At 42.6% G+C, this 15,218-nt stretch overlaps 2 protein-coding genes and 1 long non-coding RNA gene across 5 annotated transcripts; 2 read left to right on the top strand and 1 right to left on the bottom strand.

The window, feature by feature from the left end:
- The first annotated feature begins 1,492 nt into the window (after positions 1-1,492).
- On the top strand, positions 1,493-6,959 carry LOC109520407 (PR domain zinc finger protein 12). Its single transcript, XM_019877603.1, has 5 exons — positions 1,493-1,823; positions 4,167-4,357; positions 4,460-4,615; positions 4,853-4,970; positions 5,215-6,959. Exons 1-5 carry the CDS (start codon positions 1,595-1,597, stop codon positions 5,697-5,699), a joined length of 1,179 nt encoding a protein of 392 aa, XP_019733162.1. The 5' UTR covers positions 1,493-1,594; the 3' UTR covers positions 5,700-6,959.
- Positions 6,960-7,316: 357 nt separating this feature from the next.
- On the bottom strand, positions 7,317-8,887 carry LOC109520411 (uncharacterized). 3 transcript variants are annotated; one of them, XR_002169173.1, is made up of 4 exons: positions 8,638-8,887; positions 7,837-7,936; positions 7,674-7,763; positions 7,317-7,556 (listed from the first exon to the last, which is right to left on the bottom strand). It is a non-coding gene; the product is annotated as an uncharacterized LOC109520411 (long non-coding RNA). The 3 variants fall into 3 exon arrangements; XR_002169175.1 differs by having other exon boundaries at positions 8,743-8,887; XR_002169174.1 differs by lacking the exon at positions 8,638-8,887 and adding an exon at positions 8,246-8,326.
- Positions 8,290-14,202, top strand: fbxw5 (F-box and WD repeat domain containing 5). Its single transcript, XM_019877594.1, has 10 exons — positions 8,290-8,374; positions 9,471-9,685; positions 9,803-9,960; positions 10,452-10,635; positions 10,740-10,888; positions 11,150-11,467; positions 11,566-11,749; positions 11,825-11,972; positions 12,241-12,453; positions 13,004-14,202. Exons 2-10 carry the CDS (start codon positions 9,499-9,501, stop codon positions 13,284-13,286), a joined length of 1,824 nt encoding a protein of 607 aa, XP_019733153.1. The 5' UTR covers positions 8,290-8,374; positions 9,471-9,498; the 3' UTR covers positions 13,287-14,202.
- Positions 14,203-15,218: the final 1,016 nt, after the last annotated feature.

Below are 15,218 nucleotides of genomic sequence, written 5' to 3'. Positions count from 1 at the left end.
GGGGGGTGGTTAGGGGGTGTTCATACACACACGCACACACAACAACACCCATGAATATTAAACTGTTTTACCTCAACAAGTGCAGCCCGTCAAAGCAGCTTTGCATGGGAACAATGCTGTAAAACAACCACCCCACTACCTTTTCATGCCCCCCCCCCTTCCCACCGCAACCTTTTTCTCCCCATCCCCAGTCTAAGACATATTAAAAAAAAAAAACGAGCGTGTTTCTATTCTTGTTCTTCCCGCGCTTACTTCTCACACTAAATAACATTACAGGCACATGAATAGCAAATGCACTCAGGGGAACAATAGAGGCCACCGATTTGCAAATTAACAATTAAAACATTCACGTGCGTCACTTTTTGTTGTATATTTCTTTTCGATTTTGTTGGAAGAGAAATTAAAAAAATAAAATCATGGCTGTTACTTTTTACAGCTCTTACGACTTGACCTACATTTTTAATCACGTTTTTTTTTCAGTTTATTGAATTTAAAATGGCCACTCGTATTTTTTTTAACTTCTTTTAACGATTGGTTGCACACTTGACCAGTTATTCTAATCAAACATCTTTTTGAATCCTTTTTTTTTAAACAATTCACAAAACGGCAGCCTATACTTATTTTCAACATTGTTTTCTTCCCTCCACTTCTTTAAAATTGTACATTTTTTTTCTTCATCTGCATCGTTTTTAGTATAAAATTTAAAAAAAAGTGCATTCTTGGCCAAATATTTAATTCACTAGTTTAAAAAAAAATCACGACCAAAAAAATAGACCCACTTTTTCTCCGTTTCTTCACGTGCATCATTTTAAATGTTTTTTTTTTAAGTGCACCTTCATTCATGAAAACACCATCGTCTAACCTACCAAAAATACGAGAGCATCGTGTTTGTATATATATTAAAACATTTTCAAAAAACATCAACTCATTTTTTTTCCTTCACGTGTGTTTTTTTCCCTTGGGTGGGTGGGTGTATTTTTGCATTTTGGTTCCTCGTAAAAATAACATGCATTCATCCATGAGAGATTTTTTTTTTTTTTGCTTCTTGGCATGCATAAGCAAAGCTTGTTTGTTTGTTTGTTCATTTTTAGTTTCTATTTGGAAAAGAATGCGCATGCATTCATCAGATGAATCTATCATTATTTTTTTTATGTGCATAAGTGTTTAAATCATCATACTACAGCCATCCACCTTTGCCTTTTAAGCCTCCTCCAATCCTCTTTTTTTCCTCTTGTCTTTGTATTGTTGTTATTATTTTTATTATTATTATTACAGTAGTAGTAGTAGATGCCTTTTCCCTTTGGAAATTAGTAGTGTGCGTTCGCGAGAGTAAAAGTTTTTTTTTTCCCTGCGGCGTGGGCAGCGCCACGCCGCAAGGGGTGTGTCATTAGTAAGTAATTAGGGTTCTAGGGGCAGCACCCCCCCACCCCCACCACCACCACCACCACACCCCCTGCTACTATAAAGGGCCCCTCAAGGGCCGATCAGAGTCAGATCTCATTCACACACTCTCAGCAGCGGAGAGCATCACTTTATCCTCCTCGATCCCGCAATTTTTTTTTAAGTTAATTTCTCCGGTCCAGAAAGCGACAAGATGGGCTCAGTGCTGCCCGCCGAAGCTTTGGCCCTCAAGTCTGGATATAAGTGTCCGGCCCGGGCGGCGCTGTCGGACGTGATCACTTCGGACGTCCTGCACAGCTTCCTGTACGGCCGCTGGAGGAACGTCCTGCAGGGGGGCGAGCACCTGCAGGCGGACGAGCGCCACGCCGGCTGCACCAGGACCGCCTTCACCGCCGAAGTGCTGGCTCAGTCCTTCGCTGGAGGTAGGAACCACCTGTCGGAGCTGACCAAGTTCATCATGTTCTCGTTGTCATTTGTTTGTTTGTGTCTGGTTTCTGACTTTAATTCAGTTCTAAAAACAACCCGCCCATGTTCTTATTAGTTTTATCATGAATAGTGGCATGTTAATGACAAAATAGTCATTATCGTTTTAATTGACTCCCACCTTCTTAGCTAGTTTAGCTAGCGTTCTTAATTCCGGAAGAACATTAAAAAATGGACGAAGAAGAATGCCGAACAGGAGAAGAAGACGCTTGATTAGCAATAAGTTATTTGACATTAATTAAATAAGGTTGAGGTCATGAACGTAATTATTTTATCCTTTTTAGAAGAAGTGGAGTTGTGCAAAGATTTTTATACATATTAATTGTAGAGGAATCGGGGCGACAAAGGTGCTTGTCACCTGGACTGAATTTAGTTGCCGTTCACGGTGAATTAAATGAACGAAGAAGAACGTCCCATTTGAATTACCGAAACGAAGAAGAATAAGGAATAATCTAATGTTATTCTGCTATCATTTGGATGAAGTTTTATTGTGTTTTTCGGTACTAATTAATTTTCAGGAGTATTGAAAAAGAAACAAGTGAGTAGTAGAAGAAAAAATGCATCGCCCGCCTCACGCAGGAATAGAAATTCCAACCTGTTGCTACACTTTTTCCCACATTTCCTTGTCAATCTTTTCTCCTCCTTTTCGAGCCATTTAACGCGTTAAGTAGCCTCTGAAAGAAGCGAGTAAGTGCCGCTGATTCAAGGCTCCATGCCGGGGCCTTTAAATTCATTTGGTTAACTTTGTGCGTTGACCTGGGAAAGAGTCCACTTAAAAAAAAAAGGGCTCCCTTTGCTCGGGAGCTACTTTGTCCCGGCATTCATCAATCTGCGGACAGTCTCTTTTCGTGCGCTTGGCAGCTATGTGGGGCTCCCTCCGTCTCCTCTGGCTCTGTCCACGTCTCGCTTTCTTTTCAAGCAGTTGCTGTTGGTCGCATAATGCGGCGTGAAGGCTAAATCTAATGCTATTCATTGCATGTCAGCCATCTAATCGCCTTTCCATTTTTTTTTTTGTCGCGCGGATTCCAGAGTTCCTTTTAACAAGGCGCCGCTCCATTCAGCGCAAATTTATTGCTACAAACTTCTTAAAAGGATAATGAATTTGGAATTAGCCGTCTCTCCTTTTCTCTCTATTCTTTTCTTTTGCGCAGATCCATTAATGAATATCACATCTGAAGCGTGACCAATTGCTGGAGCCCGCGCAATGGAGGCCCATTTAACCTCCATTGGACAAAGCTTTTATTATCATTTTTTTTGTGTTGTTGTTGCAGCTTTTAAATACAAAAAAAAGAAGAAAAAAACTTTGATTTTGACATTAAAGAAACGTTTTCCCTTCTCCCCCCTTCGCCCATTTAGGTGGGACGAAAACTGCTTACCGGGCGCAACAAAAACGTTCAATTCAAGCAGATAATCGAATTTAACGGGGGATAAAGTGTCGCTTAATATTTGGAGCCGGTACGTGGGGAACTTGCCGCCGGTGGGCTGTATGACTTGAGAGCCAGACAGGCATGTACTTCGAAAAACAGAAATACTCTGAGGGGAAAAAAAAGTGCATCAACATTTGACACAAAAATATTAAAACTCTTTTCGGATTTTATTTATTAATTTTAAGGAAGAAGAATTATGGCTCAATGTGTCGTTATGACTGAAAAATTAATGTAGTCAAACAATAAATTGAATTGTATTTGTGAAGAAGTACGAATAATATATTAATTTTGTCATCATTGTCAATCATGTTTGAAAATTTCATTAAAAATAGTTTTGGAATTGATTATAATTGTATGAATGAAGTAAAAATAATTAAATAAAAAAACAGATTTTTTTCTTTTAACTGATCACATTAACAAAATGTTGGCCCAATTTGGAGCCATAGTTGTAAAGATGAAATAAAGTAAAAAAATGAATAAAAAGCATGGTCATAATCAAAATTTTTTTGGGCCCCCAAACTGTTTAAAGAATGTAATTCTATTTTGTTAATTGATCCTGTGAGTACCATGATGGCATATTTTTTTGCTTTTGGTGCCATCGTTGAAAAGTATGAATAAGCTAAAAAAAAAATGTTGGTGCTATAATTATGAGTAATCCACAAGAAAATAAACAAAGGTACAAATGCAATGTAAACAAATGTTAACTGATCGCAATGCAATCATGGGGGAAAAAAAATCAATAACTTAAAAATATGACATTTGTTTTCACTGGCCAGACAATTATTGCTACTTTTGACGTATGTGCAGTTTGTTGACATTAATTGAATTTGTATTCTTTTTTTTTTTTCCTCCCAGAGGTGCAGAAGTTGTCCAGTCTGGTGCTCCCCAGCGAGGTGATCATAGCACAGAGCTCCATCCCAGGAGAAGGTCTGGGCATCTTCTCCAAAACGTGGATCAAGGCCGGCACGGAGATGGGACCCTTCACGGGTAAAGTCCTGTCCCCGGAACACGTGGACCTGCTCAAGAACAACAACCTGATGTGGGAGGTGAGTTTCTTGTGACGGTTCCATCCAGTTCCACATAGGTCATTCCTAAAGCTCATCCACATGTCTTTTTCTTTTATTTAATTCTTTTTTTTTTTCATGAAGGTGTTTAATGAGGACGGCACTGTGAGGTACTTCATCGATGCCAGCCAGGAGGACCAACGCAGCTGGATGACTTACATCAAGTGTGCCCGCAATGAACAGGAACAGAACCTGGAGGTGGTCCAGATTGGCAGCAGCATCTATTACAAAGCTGTGGAGGTAGAGGAGTTACTTTCGGTCCTGTGTGTGCATGCAGGGTTTCTTAACCTTTCACGTGATTATCTTGATTGTCAGCACCAGTGCTTTAAAGTTGGCAATTTAAAAGCAATTTTTAAGAAAATGGTAGCCGGTCCGTGAGCAGCATGTAACTTGTCTCAACTGGTCCGTGACATAAAAAAGCTTTGGCGATGACTACTTTAAAAGATGTCATTCATTCCAAATGAATTTTTCTTTCAGACTATCCCACCGGATCAGGAGCTGCTGGTGTGGTATGGAAACACGCACAACACCTTCCTGGGCATCCCCGGAGTGCCGGGAACAGACGAAGAGCAGCAGCAGAAGAAGAGCAGAAATGGTGAGAAACATTTTGGGAAATGACTTTGACAGTCAAAAAGAGAATGAGTTTATTCTTGGCATTGTTACGCAAAGATGAAAAGTTGCCAATGTTATTTTTATACATTAGAATTTGATGTGCAAATTCCTGTCTACAGTTGCGAGTAGTGCTATCTCAATTTATCTTTCCCCATTGAAATAAATGAAAATGCCGATGATTTATTCCCGCCACCCGAGCACGGTCTTATCTATATGTTGTTTTCCAGATGACTTGCAATCTTGCGAGTCCTCGTGCTCGCCGCCTTCCTCGTCGTCCTCGTCCGCCGCCGGCCTCCACACTTCAGGGCGCATGCGCTGCGTCATCTGCCACCGCGGCTTCAACTCGCGCAGCAACCTGCGCTCACACATGCGCATCCACACGCTGGACAAGCCGTTCGTGTGTCGCTTCTGCAACCGCCGCTTCAGCCAGTCGTCCACGCTGCGCAATCACGTGCGCCTGCACACCGGCGAGCGGCCGTACAAGTGTCACGTGTGCCAGAGCGCCTACTCGCAGCTGGCGGGGCTGCGTGCGCACCAGAAGAGCGCGCGCCACAAGCCGGCCGCCGCCGCCGCCACAGCCGCAGAGGGTACTCCACAGGCTTCGCCTCCACTTCCTCCTCCTCCCACCGCCGCCCAGCAGATGGCGCCCGTCGTTCGCCACCACCACCATCACGTGCCTCTGGTGCATCACATTCCTGCCTTGGTGCTCTGACAAGTAAGACAACGACAATAACAGTTAAGATGCACTTTAGCAAGGAGCTTGAGTGGACAAGAGAGTACACGTTTATTCCGATTGTGTTTCCAAAAAAAAAAACTTTCTGGGAGGACTCACCTGGCACGTGACCAAAGTGCTTTTGTTGAATAATATATTATACCACAATACTCACACAGCATATTCTTGCAGCAAAAATGTTTGTTTATTCCCCCTTGAATTATGTTATGATGAATATTCATCTGTCAGAAGACACTAGTCATGTTAATGATTAATCACAATCATTATCAACAATGTGAAATGTTTATATTTCGAGGGATTGCGTCACAATCTTTTTCGAGGAAATCCCAATGTCTCTTCACGTGTGTTACTTTCAGAATAGGCCCGTGGTCTAATCATGTGATCCTAATGAGCTGGCAGTTGGTCATGTGATTCAAACATGACCGGCACTTTGGGAGTTTACGTCACGTGATCAAAATTTTCCTTCCGCACGCTTAAGCAAATGTTATTTAATAGCACTTTTCACCGAGCGGACGTGCAGAATGCCCCGGATAGTTAATATATAAACATGCATTCAAAAACAACAGAGCCAAAAAGTGCTTAAACAATTGAGCTGAGGTCTCCTGGCACGTGACGAAAGACTTGCCGAAACACTGTCACGTGATCAACACTTCCAACCACTACACTGAAACTCAGATGTCACATGATCAAGCCAGCGAGCCAATTCGCGAGAGTTCATACGTGACGTTTTGAAAATGGCAAATAAGATCACTTGATCAAAAGTTCCAGCAAATACGCGTAAGTGAATCAATTTTATTTATATAGCACTTTTAACAAAAAAGTCTCGAAAGTGCTGAGTTAAATACAGGTTAAAAATATGCCTGGCACGTGACCAAAGACTTGGAAAAGACGACCACCCACGCGTCCCCTGTTCAAGACGGGACGCCAATCAGCGTGCGCGCACATGTCACGTGGTCAGATCCCACAAAGTTCGCGAGGCCACGTCACGTGACGCCAACAGAGCAGTTTCTAATCTATGGATTCCACATGTGATCGGACAAGAGTGCAAGTTTTGGAAGGAAGATTGAAATACAACTATGTAGTTGTAGGTCTCACACTTTTCAAATGAAATGTCACTTTACACTTGTACAGAACGAATAATTGTGTAATATTAAAAATAAATAAATGTATGGTATGATTCTCTCTGTGGGTGTAAATACAATTGTGCTTCTTGTATTGTAAATAAATCATACGAGTTTACTTGTTTGGGTGCTTGGTCATGAAATTATTACAGTTACAGCAGGAGAGTGCTTCAGTTAGTATGTTCAATTTGTTAGAAATACTTAAAAAAAATCTTTCCCTCCCACCCTCATTTTCAATATTTACACGTGAATGTTATTGTGATCATTACTTATATTTACCTTTTTTTTAAATCGCTAATTTTGAAATGATTCTATTATTTTAATTATTTTATCTACATCGAACTGATTGAAATTTCATCATCGAAAGCACTATTATTAGTTGTTCATAGGCATTGGTCTCATGAGTACCACGACACACCAAAGCATCTTTTGCAGCTTTATGTCTCACACACACACACACACACACACACACTGCAGTGACCACAACTGTTTTATTTATTTTTTTTCGGAATCAGTTGAGATGATCATGATTGGGAATAGGAATGGGAAGCTGTCACGCTTGTCAGCTGTCAGACGGGATCCGACTTCCCCACTGGGAGTTTCCGGAAAAGTCATCATTAGAACAAACGTGGCATCACCCAAGAAAAAAAGGATCAGAAGACATGCGGACTGGATGTTGTTTTGTCCTGCGACACGGTCCACACTTGCTGTTGTCCTGCATTGTGATAGATAGATAGATAGATAGATAGATAGATAGATAGATAGATAGATAGATTGATAGATTAAAAAATATATGCTGTCCTTCTAATGCCTTTTTTTCCCCCAAATTCACCTTTACAGCGGTTGAGTCATCCCGCTGCTGTCATCTTCTTCTGCTTTGTGCAGCAGCAAGAAGTGATCAAGTCAGCCATGTGGCTCAATGCTGCAACAAAGCTGATTATCATGCTTTCAATACGCCACTTGAACTTCAATGTATAGAAAAATGAAGCACTTACCTGAGAAAATTAGTCACAACATGATGCTTCTATGGTTTTCTTGCCTCTTCCTATATTAGCTGAAGGACAGGCTGGCTGTTGCCATGCAAATGCACTCAACCTAATGAATGACACAGCGTTTTTTTTGGACTCTGTGTGGTGATGTCAGTAACTTGAGAACTACAACAGTATCACTATCATGAGGGCTTTTAACTTTTCCATCGCGGTAAACATGAGTTTCCCAAGCCAACAGTTTCAACTATGGAATGGAACATTGTAAATTGCCCCTAGTTGGGATTGTGAGTGCTAATGGTTGTTTATCTATCTATCTATCTATCTATCTATCTATCTATCTATCTATCTATCTATCTATCTATCTATCTATCTATCTATCTATCTATCTATCTCAGATGCATTGATTGGGCCTTACGATTTTAGCTTGACGATATGTTCTGTTTTCGACTAGTACGGCCTTGTGGCTCCTCTGTGATATGTTGTCATTTTCCAAGCGGCTACCCGCCTGCCGCCTGCCCACCACAAGCCTACTTTGATCGAGCAGGTGAGTTTGCCCACGATATTGTCACCGGGTGGGTTAGCTCCACACGTCACCGAGCGTAAGCGGCGTTTCGTGAACGCGGTGAGTGGTTTTCCAAAAGGAAATTCCTGCAACTCGGGAGTTGAGCACGAAACGTCAGCTAGCGGCTAACCAGATAGGCGGCTAGCGGAGTTAGCGACGAGTTCGCGAGTGTAACGTCGGCGTTATCCGAACGGCATCAAATGCGTTCGATTCAGCACGTTTGCGGAGGCAAAATTGAACTTAACCTTTGGTTCGGGGGTTATTGCACATCCGTTTAAAAGCCGAGGGGTCTCTTTTGAGGGCAACGGTGACTTGTCAGGAGTTTTCGAGCCGCTGTCATGGACCTTTACCATGTTAGGTCATCCTCAATGGATGGCCTGGTTTAGCGAAGAAGCGCACACTCGTTTTAATTGCTTCTTGGCCGTTTACTGCACTAATTTGTTCCCACAAGGAACCGTTCGTCGAGCTCGTACCACATCTAGAAAAATGCAGTGGTTACATAAATGTGCGATTTTAATGGGTGGCTCTAAAGTCGGTATACACTTTTTTTTAAATTAAAGGAAGTTACACAAGTATTTAAATAAAGGAGGGATTGAACAAATTACTGAAAGATAGAGGGAGGAAGGGAAACAAATGGCATGAAAGGCAGAAGGAGGAAGGGATGATTGAAGGATGAAATGTAGAAAGTAAGGAGGAAAATAAGGATGGGAAGAACCAACAGATGGCTTGATGGAAGGAAGGAAGCAAGGATGTATGAAAGGAAGGTAAGTCTTATGTCAGGAATGAAAAAAAGTTAGAGTGGAAAGAAGGGAGACACCGGCACTTTCGGTGTCTGCATCAGGTCAACGCACATACAAATTCTTTAGAACATCAAAATGTACGAGTGCATTAAGATATTCAGCCAGTTTAATTCACTGCCGGCTGTTTTCAAAGCAGTTCTCCACATTGCCAGGCATTCAAAAGCATTTTGACTGTACTTCAAGAAACACAGAACATAATGAAAAGAGTGACTGTCCTCTTTCACCGGGGGGAAAAAAGAAAAAATTCTCACGTTTTATATATTTCTATTCTTCAACAGTTTCTGACATAAAATCTAGGATGTTAGGATGGAGTGTGGCCCATTTCTGCCAGACATTCTGGTGTTGGAGATTTTCCTGCGTCTGCCCCACGACGCCGTGCTGAGAGCGGGCCTCACCTGCCGCCAGTGGCTGGCCGTATCCAGAGACGAGTTCTTATGGAGGGAGCTCTTCTACTCCTACTATCGCATCCCCCGCACTGTACCCCAACACCCAGGTGGTCCTCTCACAAGTTCCTGTGACTGCTTTTTTTTTTCCCTTCCTTCCTACATGGAGTGACTCAACTGTGTGTGTGTGTGTGTGTTTGTGTGTGTGTGTGTGTGTGTGCATGCAGCGGCCGTGTCGTGGTACAGGGAGTTCAAGCGCCTCTTTGACTGTATCCCGTGTGTCGAGGTTCAAACGCTGAAGGAGCACAGCGACCAGGTACTCCATTTGGCCTTCTCCCATCGGGGTCACCGCTTCTCCTCGTGCTCCAAAGACTGCACTGTCAAGGTAAGCCATTTTTTTTTTTTTTTAAGTGTGTATGACAATCTTATCAGTTGTGGCATAATTCATACACAAGGCAACTCAATGTGTTTCACACAAGTAAAGAGAAGATGGATTGAAAAGCATTTACACCCGCGGGGCTGACTACACATTTGTCGCATTCCATTTCTATGCAGCATAACAGCTCAATGTTTTTTGTTTTTTTTTAAACTCTCAGAACCACGACTTGACACCAAGTCTGCAGACCTCAGGGCCCTACTGGGTTTTTATCCATTTCCTTCATGCATTCAGGACCAAAACCATTCAGTGATTTTATTGCTTATTTTATTTAAGCAAAAAAAAAAAAAGCATGCACGGTTAATCTTCTCACATGACAGGAGTGCATTAAAAAAATGTGTCAACAAAAAATTCGAATTAAAACAAAAACCAACTAAATTATATAGAAACTTTGTTCATTATTGGACTATATTGTGTGTAACCTTCTGTTGTCTTTTTAGCTTTGGGACACGGAGCGGCACGATGGCAACATCGCCTTGGTGCACAGCTCCAGCATGCGCCAGTTCAACTGGGGCTACACGCAGTTCTCGCAGTTCAACGCCGACGACAGCCTGCTGCTGGTGTCCGGCGTCTACCTGGGCCCGCACCACTCCTCCTCGGGGGAGATCGCCGTCCTCAGTCTTGGTACGTATGCGCAATCGGCAATGACGGCCCAGCCGGATGAGTTTGGCAATTTCGATCGGATGCCCGTCCGGCCTGACGTGTCCCCCCCCCATGCAATTCCACAGAGAACTACACTCTGCTGTCGCGGGTGAAAAACAAGCCGTACGACGTGTTTGGCTGCTGGCTCAATGAGACCCACCTGATCTCAGGCAACCTGCACTGGATCGGAAACATGACCTCCTGCTCCGTGCTCTGGCTCAATAAAGCCTTTCAGGTGTGGCATTAATATCAAAATACTGAAACATAAAAAAAAAAAGAATAAAAAAAAAAAATAAATTATTTATTTTTTGAAGACTGCAAACTCTACTTTTCATTCAGAGAGCATAACACCAAAATTTAACAATAATTAAAATATTTACTGAAAATAAAGACAAAAGTTAAAGAGAACAGCTTCAAATACATGGATGATTTGCCAAAAAAAAAAAAAGTTCCTCTGTACTTTACGGACAATTGCGTCGTCCCTCATCTTGGACAGGATATCGAGTCTGAGAACATCAACGTAGTGAAGCGCCTTTTCAAGATCCAGAACATCAACGCCAGCACCATCCGCACCGTCATGGTGGCCCACTGCCGGCGCCACGACAACCCCGACCTTCTGGTGGACTACGATGCTCAGTGCCAGGCCCGCAGGCAGAAAGGTCAGCAGCGTCAGCCGCATCAGCCGCTGCTCTTCGACTTGGGGACGTCCAGCAGCGAAGAGGAAGACGAGGAGGACGCGGTGAGCCCGAGAGACGGCAGATGTCACGGCACGGCCGCTCAAGCCGCCGTCTCCAGCCTGGAGCACTTGAAGGAGGTGAGCCGCATCCCGAGGTGGGAAGTCGACTTGCCATCTGTGACACGTGCAAGAGATTCTCAACAAATTGACCCTCATGTTTGCGTTCTCCACGCTAGAGTTGTAAGAACCTGGACCCCAGCCAGGTGGCCCTCGAGAGACAGGTGGCTCAGATGATGGGCCGGGTCCACACCAAAGCCCCGGACTCCAGCCTAATGGAGACCTCGGAGTCCGGCGACGGCGAAGACAAGACTTACTTATTGTTTACCACCGGCAGCCTTACGTACTCTCCTCACCAGATAGGTGAGCGTGTCGGTCGCGCCGCCGTCAGCCGCCTCGTCGTCAAGACGGCCATCTTAGCGTTTGCATTGCGTGCAGGCATTAAGAGGATCAAGCCGGACCAGATGACCACCTGCGGACCCGTGCTGGGAGAAGAACGTAGCTCCTACGAGTTCTTTGATTCACTGGACCACGTCATCGATATCCACGGGCACATCATCGGGATGGGTCTCTCTCCGGACAACCGGTCAGTCAATCGTGTTTGAACTCATCCATCACTGGGCACATGCAGAAAGCACACACACGTTGTTCCAAAATGAAGCTCCTCCCCCTTTCCCAATCATAGCTGCTAGGCACAAATGGGCCACCAGATGGCACCAAATCAATATTTAGCGTCAGACATGGATTGACCTGACCATTCCCATCCATCATGTGCCCGTATTTGATCATGCCAGTTGCGTGTTGACCAATCCGTTGGATGTGAACCCGTCTTGTGTTGCCTGTGGCCCAATCAGGTATCTGTACGTGAACAGCCGGGCGTGGCCCGCGGGCTGCATTATCTCGGACCCCATGTGCCCGCCCCCCATCGCCGAGGAGATCGACCTTCACGTAATCGACTTAAAGAGTCTGAGGGAGGAGCGGCGTAGCCTTCGCGCCCACCGAGCTTTCACGCCCAATGACGAGTGCTTCTTCATCTTTCTGGACGTCAGCAGAGACTTTGTCGCCAGGTGGGTCTCCCTCGCCACTTAAGATAAACACACACACACTCTCACAGCTAAAATGAGTCATAAAAAAACGTGAATAATTCGATTAGACGGAAAAAGTCAAAGCGAAAAATGTCTGGAAGGCTGTGACTCAAAATGGCCAAGTCTACTTCAACACGCTGACACCCACGTCACTCACCAGGCTTTTATGTACAATTATTTTTGTGCAGCGACCTTCAATGCTCTCAAAGGTGCCTATAAATAAAATTATTACTTTTATTTTTATTTTTTTAGAATATTTTGAGAACAAAGATAATCTTGTTAACAAGACTTATACTTGAATATAATCATATCAAGATTTTGTTTGAAAAATCTGCCATGATTTTTACTCTTACCCAAGAAAATAAATTTTGTCACTTTTTTTTCCCCTCCCCCAAAAATGTGAATTAATTTTTTATTTTCGCAAACTTTTCAAAAATTTCTCCCGGACTGAAAAATTTTGAAAGCCCCTTGGTGTAAAAATGTTCAGTTTAATAGACGCCAAGGTATAAAGTGAGCTCCCAACTTTTGGCAGCGGCGCCGAGGACAAGCACGGCTACATCTGGGACCGCCACTACAACATCTGTCTAGCGCGGCTGGCCCACGACGACGTGGTCAACTCGGTGGCCTTCAGCCCCGCCGACCAGGAGCTGCTGTTGTCCGCCAGTGACGACGCCACCATCAAGGTGTGGCGCTCCCCCCGAGCTGTGCGCCTGGCACGGGACGCCGCCCGTCGGCCCGCCCGCCGGACGCTCCGCAGCACCGGCCTACTGGCCTCCTGGCTCAACCGCGGTAGGGGCGTCAATGGCAAGCCTTGAGGGACGCTGTCTGGTCACCAGGGGGCGCCGTTTCTTAAGCGCCACACTTGGACCGCTGACAGCTGTGCTGTGAACAACTGTCACAAAATATTTTTAACAGGGAAAAAAAAGGACATTTCTTTTAGCTTTTTTTTTTTTTTACTTTTCCATGCAGAACTCCAGGCATGACATGGAAAAAAAAATCAACTGTGGCCACAGTAAAGATAAAATGTGTCTCCAAAATGATAATTAGTTGCCTGAACTGGACCTAGCAGACAAAAAAAAGAAAAAAAGAAAAAAAGAAATAGGCATGGCTATGAGAAAACTAATCAGTGGGCCTATGGCAAGGAGAAAAATGTTGCTGAACCTGCAAATAACATGAAACCTCAGAGGAATCCTTTTGGAGGCTCTCTAAAAACACACCGTATATCATGAACAAATCTTTTCTTTTTTTGTAATTGAGCATGTCCCCTCGGAGGTTGTTACAAGATGGATCCTGGATGTTATGTTTTTATCAACACGTGCTTCAATATTGAATACAGCAGGCTAATACGTATTTTATATTAAATATAAAAAGTGCACGGTGACAACAGAAACACTCGCAGGACATACCATTAGGCACACCTGTACCTTTTTTGTACCCCTCTTGTGTAGCCAAAATATTAGTAACGCAGTCAAGACATTGTTCAAGTATGACGGTGCCATCAAACACTGCTGCTGAGGTTGTGCAGGTGTACCTAATAATGTGTCCTGTGGACGGATATCAGTCGCGCAACCCCTTAATTTGTCTTTTTTTTCCTTTTAATTTAAAAGTTTCCATCCCTTAATTGGATGTGTGAAATTGTTTCCCCTTTAATAATCCCTCTAGGACTACAAATATTTTTTTTCCCCCACACATGACATATCCAAAATAAATATCGTATGTGTTCCAACTGCATACCTGATTCCTGTACTTATTTAAACTATACAGTATTGTTGTGCATCATTAGTGTTTTCATTTCAACAGTTTAAAATACTAATTTTGATATCCATTGAAATACATTTCAAATACTAATTTAGATTTTTTTTTAATAATGTATTTCCTATTTATATTTTGCGAATGAACTACAAAGGTGCCTTGAGATGCAAGTTGAATTCATTCACTCCCCCTTCAAGTTTTTTTTTTTTTTAATAAGAAAAATAGTACTATTATGTCACCGTAAAAACGTATGGTAAAGAATGTAGACGATTAAACGAAATAAAATGTCAAGACGTAAACAGTTCTTTGTTGACCTCAAATCATTGAATTGACATTGGGCTGTCATTATTTGTAGTATTCTAGCCTTTCAGGGCTATACTAAACGGATGAAAAAATAGGATGCAAAAAATTTCCGAGTACCAGTATGGATGCATATTGTCCTGTTCCTTTTGTCAGTTCAATCTTTTGGGCTTCCAAAAGTCTCTCGGAAGTTTTGTGACACATGCGCACACGTGTTCGTACTCAATCTTGTGATGATGCGTGTTGTGTTGCTTTTAAAGACCCGTAAATGAGTTGACATCATCTTTTCCACTTGTGTTTTAATTAAAAAAAAACACACACACAAAAAAAAAAAACAGCAAAGTAGAGTAACGGATAAAATATTAGCTGTACTACAGAATTAACAAAAAATATTTTGACTAAATGCACAGCACAACATCGTTTCTTTATAGAAACAAAAAGTACAAGTAAGGCATAAGAGCCAATACAAGAGCCGCACGCAATAATGAAGATATATGTTTGTACTTTTCATTTCACTACATGTATGACCGTAAAATATGCTTTCGTATTTCACATACAAATTCCAAATTAAAATATTTTGTTCACATAATTCAACACATTTCTCTTTGTTTATTATTTGTAAATTTGTAATGATCTATAAATAATATATACATAATAACAATAATATATCAATAATATATCATTTTATTTAAAAA

This window comes from Hippocampus comes, unplaced genomic scaffold (assembly GCF_001891065.2).
Source record: "Hippocampus comes isolate QL1 unplaced genomic scaffold, H_comes_QL1_v1.1 scaffold376, whole genome shotgun sequence".
Lineage (NCBI taxonomy): Eukaryota > Metazoa > Chordata > Actinopteri > Syngnathiformes > Syngnathidae > Hippocampus > Hippocampus comes.
This window is presented reverse-complemented; position numbering and strand designations above follow the sequence as displayed.

Excerpts from the sequence above, each read along its gene's own strand:
- LOC109520407 (XM_019877603.1), top strand. The coding sequence starts at position 1,595 with ATGGGCTCAGTGCTGCCCGCCGAAGCTTTGGCCCTCAAGTCTGGATAT. Across the intron at positions 1,824-4,166 it reads GGCTCAGTCCTTCGCTGGAG|AGGTGCAGAAGTTGTCCAGT; the intron begins GTAGGAACCACC and ends TTTTCCTCCCAG. Across the intron at positions 4,358-4,459 it reads ACAACAACCTGATGTGGGAG|GTGTTTAATGAGGACGGCAC; the intron begins GTGAGTTTCTTG and ends TTTTTCATGAAG.
- fbxw5 (XM_019877594.1), top strand. The coding sequence starts at position 9,499 with ATGGAGTGTGGCCCATTTCTGCCAGACATTCTGGTGTTGGAGATTTTC. Across the intron at positions 10,889-11,149 it reads GGCTCAATAAAGCCTTTCAG|GATATCGAGTCTGAGAACAT; the intron begins GTGTGGCATTAA and ends CATCTTGGACAG. Across the intron at positions 12,454-13,003 it reads AGCAGAGACTTTGTCGCCAG|CGGCGCCGAGGACAAGCACG; the intron begins GTGGGTCTCCCT and ends AACTTTTGGCAG.